We start from the raw sequence: 14,825 nt of genomic DNA on the forward strand, positions 1-14,825 counted from the left end.
TTCCAGTGTCTCACCACTCTTACTGTAAAGAATTTCTTCCTAATATTCAGTCTAAATCTGCCCTCCTCAAACTTAAAGCCATGCCCTCTCATCCTATCACTACAAGCCCTTGTAAAAAGTCCCTTCCTGGCTTTCTTGTAGGTGCCCTTCAGGTATTGGAAGGCTGCTCACCCACCAATCACTTCGTCATTTTAAATATGCCTTAGAAAGGCCTTCAAGAGGATCTGCTCCATGATCTTGCCAGGCACAGAAGTGAGATTGACAGGCCTACAGTTTCTAGGGTCTTTTTTTTCCTTTTTGAAGATGGGGGTTATGTTTCCCCTTTTCTAGTCAACAGGGACATCACCAGATTGCCATGACTTTTTGAGTATGATGGACAGTTGTTTGGCAACTTCATCTGCCAGTTCCCTCAGGACTGGTGGGTGGATCTCGTTGGGCCCAATGAACTTGTGCAACTTATGTTCTTTAGATGGCCTTGAACTTGCTCTTTGCTAACCATGGGCAGATCTTCCTTTTCCCACTCCCCATCTGTGTTTTCTGGAACTTGGGCAGTACAGCTACAGCCCTTGCCAGTGAACATGGAGGCAAAGTTGTCATTGAGCACTTCAGCCTTCTCTGTATCTGTTGTGACCAGGTCTTCATTCTCCTTTTGGAGAGGGACCACACCTTCCCTAGCTGCCTTTTTGGCGTTAATGTTCTTTTTTGTCCTTTTTGTTCTTCTTATTCCCCTCTGTCCCTAGCCAGTTCTTGGTGAGCTTTTGCTTTCCTAACCTGATCCCTGGCTGCCTGGACAACTTGCATCAGTTTATCTAATTTGGATATGAAATCTTTTGCTATTGTATAAGCACTTATTGCCATTACAATTGTGTCTGGGATATTTGCCTTTTGAGGCTGTTTTGTAAAGTCTCCTACCCAGGATCTGTGAAAGTGCTGTAGCATGGCACACAGGTGTTTCAAGTTCAGCTTTGTTTTCTTGGTTTAACTTTGTGTACAAACTGAAGTGACATAAGAAAATTGGATTGTAGACAACATGGAAGAACAAAAATGGGAGGAAACTAAGAAATACTTGGACTGTGCATTTTTTTCTCAGCTTTGTCTATGAAATCAGCACTTTAGTAGACAGAACAGCTACACTTCTGTTTGGGTGGTCATATATTTGGCTTAAAGTAATCTTACTAGCCTGGAGTTCATGTTATCTTGGCAAGCTCTTTAAGGCAAGTTCTCTTTATGTTATCCCCATGCCTTCAGCATTACCTGCATCCTATCAGAGACTACTGCTTATTTACTGGTATGTGTCAGAAGCTGGTTCTGATTTCTTCAGTGGGCTGTTTTCTGGCAAACTCTCCCTCTCCTGCAGGTGAGGTGATGGCACATAGAGCACAATACAAGGTTATAGATAAGCCACAGGTAGCAGTTGGACTTTATGCAACTGCCAGTGAAGTGTCACTTCTATTTCACTCGTAGTATAGTGTTGTAAGAAAAAAGATGTGAGGAAGAAATAGTTTTACAATCACTCTGACATTAGCTGAACATAAACCTAAACTGTAAATGCACCTTGCTACTAAAGCAACATCTGTTTTGTCCATAAATGTTATCTTAGCAGTTTTATTGTCTTTTAGGGTGTAGCATACCTTTAAATGAACCACTGAGCAAGTTCTTTGTGTGGCTCTTTGTCTTTATCCAGATATTGCAAAGTCAGCCTTACACTGCTGCAAGCAGAAAACAGCTAATGAAGGTCATGAGTGGCACTTCCTCCTTTAATGGGACAGGTAAATCTCAAATGTCTCAAGGTGGCAGATGCCTAACACTACACTCTCACTATACAGTGAGAGCAGCGTCTTTCATTTCTGACATTAATCTATATGGGAGATCTGAATCTAATTATTTTAGTTTTTGAATCATCATTTCACTTGGCTGGTTTTCTCTCACGAGTGGTATTTTTCAGCAGAGTCTAAGGAATTTTTGATATCAACATAGTGGGTATCTTAAGACAGAAGCTAATTTCTGTCTATCATTGCCTTGCCTGTCAATGATCTGTGATATGTCTTAAGACACTCCTAATCATTATTTTAATGGGGCCTCTAATTTGGATACACAACTTCCACCCACGTCACTGGAACACATAGATACCACTGACTTCAACTGAAATGGGGATCCTAGGCTTTCAAATAAAAAGTTTGGGGCACAATCTGGTTTCTTTTGGAATCAAATGAGTGTTCTTGGCAGCCAGGGGCGTGCAATCTCACTGTAAGTCTAAAACTGAACCTGTAGAAATGAAAGTGCACCACATTTGGAGGACAGCTCCAAGATGTTGTGTTCTGTGCTTATGATGGCTTATGTTTTTTTGAACTGAAGAGAAGGGTTCATGTTGCTGTCCCTGGCACTGCAAATCCAATCCAAGGGACTCAGGAAGAGGGCCCTACTTCTTCAGCCTCTGCTGATCTGCAGTCAAGTATGGGCCCAGCCTCATTAGATGAGCAATGCCCAAGTACACTCACTTATGGAAGGTTAAAAAAGAGTAGGTAGCAGAATGTTCTGAAATATTTATATGCTTTGTTCTTGAGGAGAGACAAGTATGGATAACATTAGAGATGAAGCTGCACTGCCTGCTGAAGTGTTTAGAAGTATTTTGCCTGCTGAGTTCTCTAAAAATAAGTTTGAACATTTTGTTGTTAAAAACCATTAATATTTTTGACTTGCAAGGGTAAAAGGAAACTTTTATTTACCAAACTCAGATTAGTATGTAAATACAGATCTAACGCTGTCAGTGAAAAACTGCAACAGTGTCTCAAAGGTTTCGTGTTACTACCCTATTTATTGTAGCAGTTAGCACAGCATGAGACTAGAAACTGACTACATTTTGTCTTTAGGATATCAGAAATTCAATTGCCTAACTATTAATTTTGAAATTAATATTCTTTTAGTAATAGAGTTAGAAACATTTATTCTGATATAATTTCACTGTTTGGATAGATATTTTGTGCATGGCACTTTTCAGTTTTTCTGAATTTTAGGCAGAGTGGAGGTTTTCTACTTAGTGTGAGCTTTTTTTCCCCCTAGATGTGAAGTAGTATGTGGCAATTTTCTTTCTGTTTTTCTGACTTAAAATGTTTTTCTCATCATAAATGCCATGGCTGCCCACTGGCAAGAAGCTGGCTGAGTCTTGCTTTCCCTTTTGTTCAGCATAAAGAGGAGCAACAGAGGAACAATTTTTAGAAAGCTGAAATTTTGGTGTAAAGAAAATATCCCATCTTAAGAATTCACCATGCAATTCTGGGCCCAGTAAAATGAGACACGATTCTGTTGACTTCAATGAAAAGGAGATTTCTGTCAGGGGAGGCAAGCCTTTACTCTTAAGATGATTATTTGGTAGGTGGTTTTTAGAGCTAGGTAGTCCATTTGACAGTTTTAATGTCTTATCTTGACATTGACTGGTCTAGATGGATCTGCCCTTGCAGCACCACTGAACAGGCTTCTGAAACATTCAAGTGCATTATATGTATTCAGGCAATTTTGTACTGAAACAAATATCTTGCTGTTCTTCTGGTGAGCTATCCTTTAAAATTCAGCTTGGTTTATAATGATCTATACATTTATATATTGTATTGTCTGCATTTTTCAGGTCTCTACTGAAAAGTAAATTCAATATGAAGTTTTGTTCCATACATCTTCCCAGCTCACTATTCTACTTTTAATAATTTTTTTTTGTTTTCAATGTTTCATTTACATTTCAGATCACTTGTCTATGACTTTTTCTGACCAAACTTGAAATAGTGTTTTAAAGTACAATATGATGCTTTCCTGAAATTTGGGGAGAATGATTAGTTTAGAATGTTTGTTTCATCAAAGTATCTGATTTGTACTATAAGACTTTTCACAATAACACTATCAAATAACTAATAAACAGTTGATTAAAAAATAGTACTGCTGTCTTCACTTTTGCAGAATCACAAAACATTAGAGGTTGGAAGGGACCTCCAGAGATCATTGAATCCAGCCTCTCTTGAACTGGGAAGCCCAAAATTGGATACAATATTCCAGGTGTGGTCTCACTAGGGCACTAATTTATGCTATTGCTTCCCCAAGTAGTTCTGAAACTGGACCCTACAGCTGTAAGACACAGACAGATGCATCTGGGAGATCTTGATCCACACAGTGGCAGACAGAAATTACTGAAGAATTCTGGTCAGTAATCTTACCCTCATTTACTTCTACTGCGAGATAAGCAGGTCACTTAAGAAATGCTGGATTCCAGCCACCTCCTTGTTATTCCCATCCAGCCAAAAAGAGGGAGCTGGAGAGAGGCTTCTGGCCAGGATCCCACTGTATTTCCAAACTGGGGAAGATAAAAATGGCTGAGACACAAGACTGCATGTTCCTGCTTGTTTGCAGACCACGTGTAAATGAATTTTCTTACTGGCATAATTAAGTGGGTCTAATGTTGAGTATAAGCTCAGGGCTGGCTCAGCCAAGATGTGGGCCTTTAGTGGCCAGGAATGAGGGTAGTACTTCACTTGGCCTTGCGCTGCCTTTTCCCTATACCATTCAGAAATGCATTCAAGTGTAGTCATCAGAAGGAAGGAAAGCTTCAAGTGCCAGAGCTGATGAACCCATTGGTGAATAAGGGAACGAGAAGGAAAAGATAGAGAGGAATGATGCTCTTTGGGAAGAGAGCTATGATTTTGTTGTTCTTGTTTGGCACTTTGCACGAAAAGGTGTCTGTGCCTGGGGCTCATACTGCAAGATTAATTGAAAAAAAGGGAACCTTTACATTCATGGGGTTATTTTTTAAATGTTATTTTCCTCAACCTGGGCAGTGTAAGTAATTTAAACACAACAAACATGGTGACAGTGGGAAACAGTTATTTTGGAAGGCTTGCAAAAGCTTATGAACTGAAATGAGTTTATTTTTTTGAAATAAAGCAACAAGAAAAGAGCTGGAAAGTTGCCATCTTCACAGGATGCAGCACAGAGTAAGAGTAAAGAAAACAAATTTATGATGATGTCTCTAGTAAGGAGACAGTTGTCTCCTGGAAGGAGACAAAAACCAAGCAAAAGCTATTTTTGGGTGTCTTTTGGTGAACAATTCTCCTTCAGACTTGCTATTTTTGTGATAGAGATGTATTTTTTTGTATTTATATTGCTGCTTTGCAGTATTTTAAATGTGGGAATGTATGTCTGAAATTTTACAAGTTTCTTTATAAAAATGTGAAGAAAAAATGCTTCATAAAAAAAAAAAGGTATGTGACACATTGAAAGTTTTGATCAATCTAAACTGAGATCTAGATGCCAGGTTAGTAAAATGCCAGTGTGTGCTAGTGAAACTGGAGTGAGTGGACTGAGATGAATTTTAAACAGGCCCCTCTTTAACTCCGGAGAGTTCTCCATCCATGCAGATCTATGAGCAATTTTTAGGGTATGAGAAGAACAGGAAGCTCAAACTTCCAGTGTGTCTTCAGCAGTCAGTGATGTCCAATGACAGGACAAGGGGCAATGGGTGCAAGCTGGAGCATAGGAGGTTCCATGTAAACATAAGGAAAAACTTCTTCACTGTGAGGGTGACAGACCTCTGGAACAGGCTGCCCAGAGAGGTTGTGGAGGTCTCCTTCACTGCAGACATTCAAAACCCTCCTGGATGTGTTCCTGTGTGACCTGCCCTAGGTGGTCCTGCTCTGACAGGGGGATTGGACTAGATAATTTTCAAGGTCTCTTCCAACCCCTAACATTCTGTGATTCGAGCTATATGGTTTTCTAGCTATTAACAGAAAAATAGCTCTGGAACACAAACAGATTTAGGAATAAGGGAAAAACTGAGCCCCTTGCAATAAGTGACTGTGTGCAGTGTAGGAATCTGAAGAAGGTTATGAAGAGTACTGCGAGAGAGAGGATGTGCAAGTTACAGATATTCCTGAACCTCAGCAGCACTGAGCCTTCTACTCTAGCAAGGTTGTGCTGACCATGAATTTGGCACACGAATCCATTTACTGCTTCCTTCCTCTCAACCATGTAACTCTTTGTAGTTAATCTTCTGGAATTTATGTGGATATATTGATTCTTCTCCTTTTGCAGGAATGTCACTCACATGGTTACATGAGACACAGCAGAGGACCAAACCCATGTATTTTGAATGAAATTCAGTTCTTATATTGCAGTATAACAGTCTGTGACTTACAAACAATTTAAAACTGCCATGTGGATTTGTCATGCGTTTAGAAGTCCAACCACTTTAAAGCACATCTATTCTTTGGATGTAAAGTTTGGAATAGTGTTGGATTGATCCTATTAAAGAATATGCAAAAGGATTAGATCCATTTGAGCAACCACCATGATGTGACTTTTAAATTTTTTTTCTGTTTGTGACTCAGAACAATGCTTGTTTTTCTATATCTCTGCAAAAGCATCCCAACAGTTTGTGTTGCTTTCAGGGTGCTGTACCACTGATCCAGGCTGGAGGCAGCTGAAGTGGGGATGTAGATAACATAGTGCAGATGTTTTTCTGCTTCTTTTATCTATTTTTTCCTGCCTGCCTTGTGCATTTGCTTCAGTAATATCATTGTTGTCAGCCGCAGAGTGGATAGCTTGTGGGCACAACCAAATTCTTATTCACTTACCACTTTACGTTGAACTTGACACAGAGAAAAAACATATTACTATGAGATAGTGTTTTATTGTATTCTTGATCAAACTGCTCTAATGTTGATATTGATAGATGACCACAGTTAATTTCAGTTCCTTTGATTTAATTTAGGAATGAAATTCTAATTCTGCCTCGTTGTTGGCAGCCTGATACTTTGATACATTGTGAACTTCCCTCTCCTCCACTTGCTCAGGCATAGAACAATCGAAGTGTTGCCTTCAGTAGGAAGAAGTCCCTGTTACTAGTGACCAAGAGCTTGGGATGAGGTGATTAAACAAAAAAAATTCATCTTTCCAGAGAAACGGGAGCTGCATGGGCTGTGGCTGCCTGGTTAAGGCACAGGGCAGAAGGGATCTGCTGAGATCAGGGAAGGAAGGACTGCTGAGGCAACACAACCTGAAGTCATGCGCTCCCATGTAAAGGTTATTTTGAAGAGTTTAAGCTCAGCTGCACTGCCACCAATCCTTTGAAATTAGGATTCCTCTTTTTATTAATGCAAAACCACTTACTGCTAATGGGAGTTTGTGTTCTGTTAAAATGTGTTTCTGCTAGACAGGGCAGGCCTGTACTGAGCAGCTTTGTGAGCTCCCTCTGTGCCCAGGCAAAGCTGGAAGCCGTTTTAGTTTGAGAGCCCAGCTAACACCAGCAAAGGTCTGAAAAACAGGCACGGTGCTTGCGTCTTTAGAAATGGAACCAAACATTGCTCCCTGATGAGCCTGAGCCACATTTATGCTTTCTAATTAGGTAGAAAATCACACCTATCTTATCCCATCATCTGCCAGGTGGTGGCTCAGGTGTTCAGGTGATGGAGCTGCATCCTTCTTGCTTTCTAAAGGCCAAATTTGTCTCTTTTTGGGTGCAGGCAGTGCAAAGTGGTGAGCTGTCCTGTGGCATGTTCTGCAGTCCCATGATCCAAAGTTAACACCACTGTCTGCTCAGAAACATGCCTGGAGTAGCAGACATAGCACCTGTTTGAAACAATAAAAGGGTGAAGCAGCATTTTAAATTTACTGAAACATGCAAATCACTTGCCAGGCTTCAGTTTCTGAAAGAAATTCCCAGAACTGCTGTATTAATTATTTCAGAAGTTATTAAAAGCATTTGTGGGATTATTCTGAGCTCAGAAAGCACTAAGTGTTAGGCTTTTAACAGAGGAGATGTGAAAACTAGGAACAGTTGTAGGCTATCTTGAATAAGCATATTTGTGTGTTGTTGTTAGAAGGCTTTCTCATCCAGGACTGTGGGTTTTTTACCCCATAAACTATGCATTAATAGTACTTTAAAAGTGTTCTCTTGACAGAAAAAAAAATGGTGCAGGTTTTGTATCCTCTTATCTGCCTTTTTTTTATTATTATTTTTTGAGAAAGCACTGCTTTAGAAATCCATAGGAGATAATAGCTTTTGAGATGCAGAGAATATCGTGAACCTTTACTAATTTAAAATCACAGATCTCTTTTTCATTTGAGTTGCCTGAATGCAAGCTGGAAGCTATCTCATTGGGGTTTTTTCCAACACTATTTTTATGTAAAATGCATACAAAATTCAAGTGCAAATACTTTAGGAGAAAATACTTTAGTGCAAAATACTTTAGGGGAGAACAGAAGGGAAGACAGTATTATGCCATGCTATGCTCTCTATTGTTTCTAGAAATAGCTGAAAGGCACCTTCTACAACGCCTGGCAGCACGCTGCTCTGACCTCTTCTGAGCACTTGGCTGTTTTCTCAGTGAATGGATGAATGACTGCACATAAACCATGCCATCTTATATACCTGCCTGTTACAGCCGCGTCCTGCGCGCCGCAGGTGCCCTGTTTATGTCACCTCGGGTGGGCTGCAGAGCAAAGAAGAGCCCCTTCAGGGAGCGGCCTTCCAAGGCTGCCCGAGGCACGGCTGGAGGGCGGTGAGGCAGCACCTTTCTGACTGCCCGAGGAGGCTGTGCACAGATACCCATCGCAGTCCTTCGCCGACGTATCGAGGCGGGGGACAGGGGGGGGTCCCGACGGGCCCGCCTCCCGGGGCGGTGCTGCGCGGACACGGGGGTGGGGCAGGCCGGGCCGGCGGCGGGAGGGTGCAGCAGTGGCCGCGGCATCGCGTCGCGGCAATAGGGATGGAGCCCTGGAAGCAGTGCGGGCAGTGGCTGATCAGCTGCAAGGTGCTGCCGCCCAACCACCGGGTGACCTGGGACACGGCCCAGGTCTTCGACCTGGCGCAGACGCTGCGTGACGGCGTCTTGCTCTGCCAGCTCCTCAACAACCTGCGTAGCCACTCCATCAACCTCAAGGAGATCAACCTGCGCCCGCAGATGTCCCAGGTGCGACCACGGGGCCGCCGCGCCTGGGCCCTCCGCGTGCTTTGTCTGAGGCTTCTTGGCGGCGCGGGGCGGGAGTCGTGGGGCATGGGAAGTTGCATGCAGCCTCCGCGCCCGGCGCAGGTCCCCGCCACCGCTGCCGGGGAGGGCCCGCTCCTCCCGGAGCGACCCTGCAGCGAGGGGCAGCTTCTGCCGGACTCCTTCCCGGCCCGTTCCGGGCAGTGGGAGATGGCGCGACTCTTCAAATCTCTGTGGGGGCTTGTTGCCTGCAGCGGGAGGCGGTTTGGAGGGAGGCTCCGGAACCGCGCGCCGGGAGCCACACGGGCCCGGCACACCGAAGCGGCCGCGTTGAGAAGTTGCCTGCGGTGGTCCGGGAGCATAGCGCTTTTGTGTACTTTAGCGTCTAGTGCGAGCAGCTGGCGATAGAAACTGACCTCTTCTGGGTGTTCGGGATTTACCTGCGTTCGTGAGGGGGACTGAGAGCGGGGGCACCGACCGGCAGCTCGGGAGGTGGGGTGGAAGGGCGCGGAGCCTGCCTGGCCGGCGAGGGCAAGGGCATGGGCAGGGGCTGGAGCGGAATGGGCAGGCCTGTGGAGCAGCGGGCAAGAGAAGAGATGGTGGCACTGGGCAGCTGGCATGCGAGTCTTTGGGCGACCTACCAAGATGAATGGTCAAGGGTGATTGCTAATGAGTTCTTGATGGCTGGTTGCCTATGTTTTAGTATCTTTCTTCAGACCGTTTTATACGCAGCTTTCAAAATTGGTATTTTGGTTAAATAGTAAGTGTAATTCCAAATTCATCCCCCTTTAAATGCATTTTTTTGTTTTAAAGTGGGGACTGATATTTTGTTACTGTGCCTCAAAAAGCTGGTTTCAGGTACCAAGATAAGACAGTATTAATAATTCAGTGAGAAGAGGTTCTCTTATATACATGACTTCCTGTCACTCTCTGCATACACCTATGCCTCCTCAGAGAGGCTGGCAGCCAAGCAGATGTTGTCTGAAAGGAAACTAAACTTCTGAGCCTTTCATGTGTTTTAGAACATTAAGAAACGGGTATGCTGTAACCTTTCACTGGTACGATTCTGTTTATAGGAAAAAAAAATGCCATTCACTAGTAGGACACTAGCAAAAAGGAGTAGTAGTGAATTACACTTATGGGAGGAATGTTCTTTGTCCACGTTTACTTGTGAAGCCAGTTATTTTCTTTGGTTTTAGTTCCTTTTGTTTTTAGTAGCTATGATTTACTGCTGATGGGTTATTTTCTGTAAGCCCATGGTGCGAAAAGGGAAAAAAATGTCAGGTATATTTCAGCTATATAGACAGACTAAAAGCTCCCAGAGCCGTGTACTCAATGTGAAGGACATGAAAGCTATCCCTGTGTACTTGAGAACTCAAGTGCCTGCTTGAGTTGTGTATGCAGAGGCAATTCTTGATCAAAGTGTTGGAGAGATGCATAGGGTGGGCTCCTCCAAATGGAAGAAATCCAGAGAAGTTCTCTCTGCGTTGTTCAAACTCTCCGAGAGTATCAAGACTTGCTGAACTGTACTGGAGCCATGATTTGTATTTTCATTAGCGATGGATTCCAAACTGACCCTTTTTCAGTTTAGCTTGCAGAACTAGAAATACTTTGCATATGAACTGTTGGCAATGGTTCTTGCCCTGCTTAGAATGGATAAAAGGTATGAAAGCAGTTTCTCACTTTTTTTAACAAGCTGGAAAGGTGTCCTCATGATCTTACATGGTATTTTCTGGATCACTGAATCAACTTCAGTTAGAGATTGATATTACTTGTCTGGAGCAATATTACTTCTATTTTTGATGAGTTACAACCATGGTGATGGCTGCTAAAAAGAAGTGTCAAAATGCAGTGCTGTCTTCTTTCTTAGAGCAGGTTTGGGAATCAGGATTAATATTTATTTCTTTAAGTGCATTTGAACTATGGATCATAACTGTAGGTCTTGGTTTATTTATAATGCATGTTTTGAACTTGAGCTTTATACATGTATCATCTAGCTACTGGAATTGTTTCACAGCTATCACAGTTGCCTCCTTGTCTATGTGTCTGCTGCATGCCAAAGGAACCTGCACTTCCTGGTGCTGCAGACCACTCTCGCAAGTGGTGCGTTTCTGCCATACAGTGATTTCACCTTTGAAATAAGGGGGACTGTTGCTGATCAAAACCTGAAATAGATAACTCTATGGAGCATTAAATTTATGGGGAATGCTAGCTTTGCGTTCTGTGAGATCAAGATTTGGCTTAGTGAGGTTCTGTGGGGTTTAATGAAAAGCCTCTTGGAGGGGACAGTTTCTGCTGGAAAGGATTACTCTAAAAATTTCAGAAATTGTTATGGAAAAAGCAGTAGCTCTAAATTCTGCAACTTGCTTGTAGTTCGTTGTTGAGACTGTAAAGAGCACTTAGCAGTAACTTTGCTGAAGTCTCAGAGGCTTGAAGGCTGTTAATGTGGTGAGCCTGAAGTGGTGAGTTCTGTGAGAATAAACTAGTAAGTTTGCTGCACCATAGCATCTCAGGATCTTGTAGAAACACTAGCTGACTCTCCTGTTCCTTGTGGGGTAGTGATTTATAGACATTGGAGGCATGGGATGCCAGAGCAGAGTTGACATCAGGATGGATAGTGTCTTGGCTGCTGACTGCACAGTCTGCCTGAACATGCTGTGTCTGTACCACTTGGCTGAGCTGTTTGAACCTTACATGGCCCTTATCTGTCATCTTCTAGAATCAAGCTGCTGCTCTCCTGCTCCCTGATCTGGGGGTGTTTTCTGAAGCATGGTTTTAGAATGGCTCAGAGGATTCTTACTGTCCAGTTTTTGAGCAAGAAAAATGTAGAATGAGAAGGTTGGATGAAGGCTTCCTGAATGTGTCTTGTGGAAAGCAGGCTGGATGATTTTAGCCTTGGCTCTTACAGCTGTTGGCATTTATCAGGCCTTTCTGTACAAACCAAGTTTTCACATCTTTAGGGGTAGTTACAAGTGCTGCAGCACTAAAGAGCAGGAAATTGAGAGGTGGTGCCTCAGGCAGACCAGGGAGTAGATGTCAGGCCTCTGACATGAGAATCAAGTCTCTACCAATTTGTAACATACTGTTTTTTTCAGAATGCACATGGCAGGTCAGATGTCAGGGGTGCTCATCAGCTTTGCTCAGTATGCCTTGGTAACCCCTTAAAAGTTACAACAGAAGTGCAGGGGGCATGACTGATGCTGCTGCTTCAGATAACGCTTTTTGGTGGAGTCTCATTCACTTCTACAGGACACTGCTTTTGGCTCTCAGGGCAGGGAGAGAGAAGCTGAGGCTGGTGATGCTCAGCATTGCAACAGGAACATGTGCTTGTTCAAATGGCAGTAGGCATATTCTCTTTTGTAGGCTGGCCAGCATGGGGAACCACATGCCTTTGTCCTACCAACCATGCACCTTTTGTCACAGCTCTTCTTGTGGGTGTTTTGTGTATTTGAGATCTGTGGATTTAGCTCCCCAGCCTTTTTGAAGGTAATAACGCCTGTGTAAGAGAAATGTCTCAGCTTTTAGATTACAAAACATTTGGTTTAGGAGTATTTAAATACTGGATGTTTTTGCTTTTCTGTATGTTTGTGGAAATACTTCTGTTAGGTCAGTGGAATTAGAACCCAAGCTGATTCAGTCAGTTCATTCAATCAGCTTTCCACAAAGTAAGTCTCAGATGTGGAGGTATAAACCTCACATACATGAAGGGTGAGTGGTGGTGTTAATTTGCTAATGAATCTCCCACCCCCAGATTTCCAACTGAATTCTACCTAGCTCCTGTCTGAGAAGCTTGCATGTCTCAGTGCTAGGTCCTCTGTGAAAAATGGCCCATGGGCTTTTCATGAGATTGGAAACTTCTGGGTTCAGGGACATTTGTTTCCGTTTTGTTTTCCCTTCACTCTGAACAGGAGGCTGTTAGCTCTGTTAAAATTTTTTAAATATCAAGGCTCCAAAACACTTGATGTTTGAACTCCCACAAGCTAGCAACATTAGTTGTTACTTCCAACAAGTGTGTGTACCAACAGAACAGGAAATTTGCAAGGTAGATCAAGTAACGTCTTTTAGCCTTTAACTGTGGAAGTGTTTGTCTGATTCCGACTTGAGAGTTGGTGTGGTGAAAGTGGTCTTATTGCAGGGTCCATGTGAAGAAGCACTAAATCTTGCAGCTACTGGGAGTGGAACTTGAAGATGGGATGTCCTAAATGAATTGCAGAGGTATGACTGGCATGCTTATGTGTTGTAGGGTTTCCCCTGAAGTGTAGGATCAGTGTCTGGTGACAGGGATGAGGAGGAGAGAGCACTGCAGCTCAGCATCTGCATGTCTTTGGGAGCTGTTCACTGTAGCAATTTGGTTTCCTCAAATACTGCCTGTTGGCTAAAGTAGGCTGGTGAAGATAAAAATAGAAGTGATCCATAACAGAGAGTGCTGAATCTAATGTTAAATCATGCAAGGACTCAATTTATCACCAGAAATATAAAACCTAAACCGACGGATTACGATGGATTTGGGGATGTCATCTCTTCGATGCTTATATTTTATTTTTAATACTTTGCAAACTAGTTTTGAAATGGTTTTTGCAAGGCATTTAGTTAACTTGTGAGAGATTGCTAAACAGGAAAACTGCACTTAATGCAATACTGGCATGGGAGTTTACTACAAGGGATGTTGACACAGATTAAATATTAAAAATAACTATTTCCTATTATTCCAAGAAAAATAAACAAAATATCACTCACTTTGCATTAAAAGCTCAAATGTCTTCTAATTTTAGGGAGTTAATTTTTTTTTGGTGTGACCATGTGGTCCAAAGGAAGTTCATTATCTTTGTCATCCACATTATATTTTGATGTGGTAACCAAACTTTTGAGCAGGAGTTTATTTTTCTTGGTTACAGTAGTATCAGGTAGCCTCAGGATGTGGGTGTGCCAGGAGACATACTGTTTCCTCTGATCCTGCCCTTGGTTTGGAGCTTCCCCATCCCCCCCACTATGATACTCATGATCTCCTACCCCAAACTTGGTAAGCATGCATCCCTCCTCTGCAAGCTTGCTCTAGGTGGGTCCTCTCCCCTGTGCTTTTCCCCATTCTTCTGCTGTCGTTTTTCCTTCCAAATTTTAGCTTAGAAGAGCACACCAAATGTCAGAGTGTGAAACGCTGGGTGTCATGTCCTGCAAAGGAGGAAATGGTAATGTCTCTTGACTTTGCATGTTATTTAACAGAGGAAGAGTGGGATGCAAGTGGATGTTGACCTCTGTGTAGGGTCTGGGATCTTAGAAAGGACCCGATGAGCTAAATGAGAAAATAGGAGAAATTTGGAGTGGTGCTTGTGTCCCTTCCCAGGAGTTGTGGGATATCAGTAATCTATTTCCCTTGGGCAGATAGATCTGTGAGAGGACTGCTGTGCAAAGTAACTCTTATTCTGTGTTTGTTTGTCATGTTATGTGCTAGGTTATTGAATTAAGGAAATATCACAAAGACAGTAATAGAGTTTTTCTGACACTGCAAAGCTTTGTGGGCTTGAACAAGAGTTTGGAAACTGGTTCCATTTTTGTAGGTGTGTAGAAAAAAAGATATGTTCAAAACCCCTCTGTCTTACTGAATTATTTAAAACTGTGTATATTCAATGTAATTATGGTAAAAGTGTTTTTTTAACTTTTCATGTTTTTTCAATCTCTGCTTACTTGCTAGTACTTTCGTCCACCAAATCTTTTTACTGCATGTAACTATTTTCATGATTCATGGAATCACAGAATCCTTCCACTAGGAAGAGACCTCAAAGATCATCCAGTCCAACCCTCGACCTAGCACTGAAAGGTCAACACTAAACCATGTCCCTAAGCTCCAGCTCCACAGGCTGCTTA

General features: G+C 42.6%; 1 protein-coding gene across 2 annotated transcripts in view; it reads left to right on the forward strand.

The window, feature by feature from the left end:
• The first annotated feature begins 8,744 nt into the window (after positions 1-8,744).
• VAV3 (vav guanine nucleotide exchange factor 3) overlaps positions 8,745-14,825 on the forward strand; it is a 141,057-nt gene continuing 134,976 nt past the window's right edge. For both annotated transcript variants that reach the window (XM_054383976.1, XM_054383977.1), the window contains exon 1: positions 8,745-8,948. In XM_054383976.1, the coding sequence (XP_054239951.1) occupies positions 8,745-8,948 (204 nt within the window). The remainder of the gene's footprint in view (positions 8,949-14,825) is intronic.

This window comes from Indicator indicator, chromosome 10 (assembly GCF_027791375.1).
Source record: "Indicator indicator isolate 239-I01 chromosome 10, UM_Iind_1.1, whole genome shotgun sequence".
NCBI classification, from domain to species: domain Eukaryota; kingdom Metazoa; phylum Chordata; class Aves; order Piciformes; family Indicatoridae; genus Indicator; species Indicator indicator.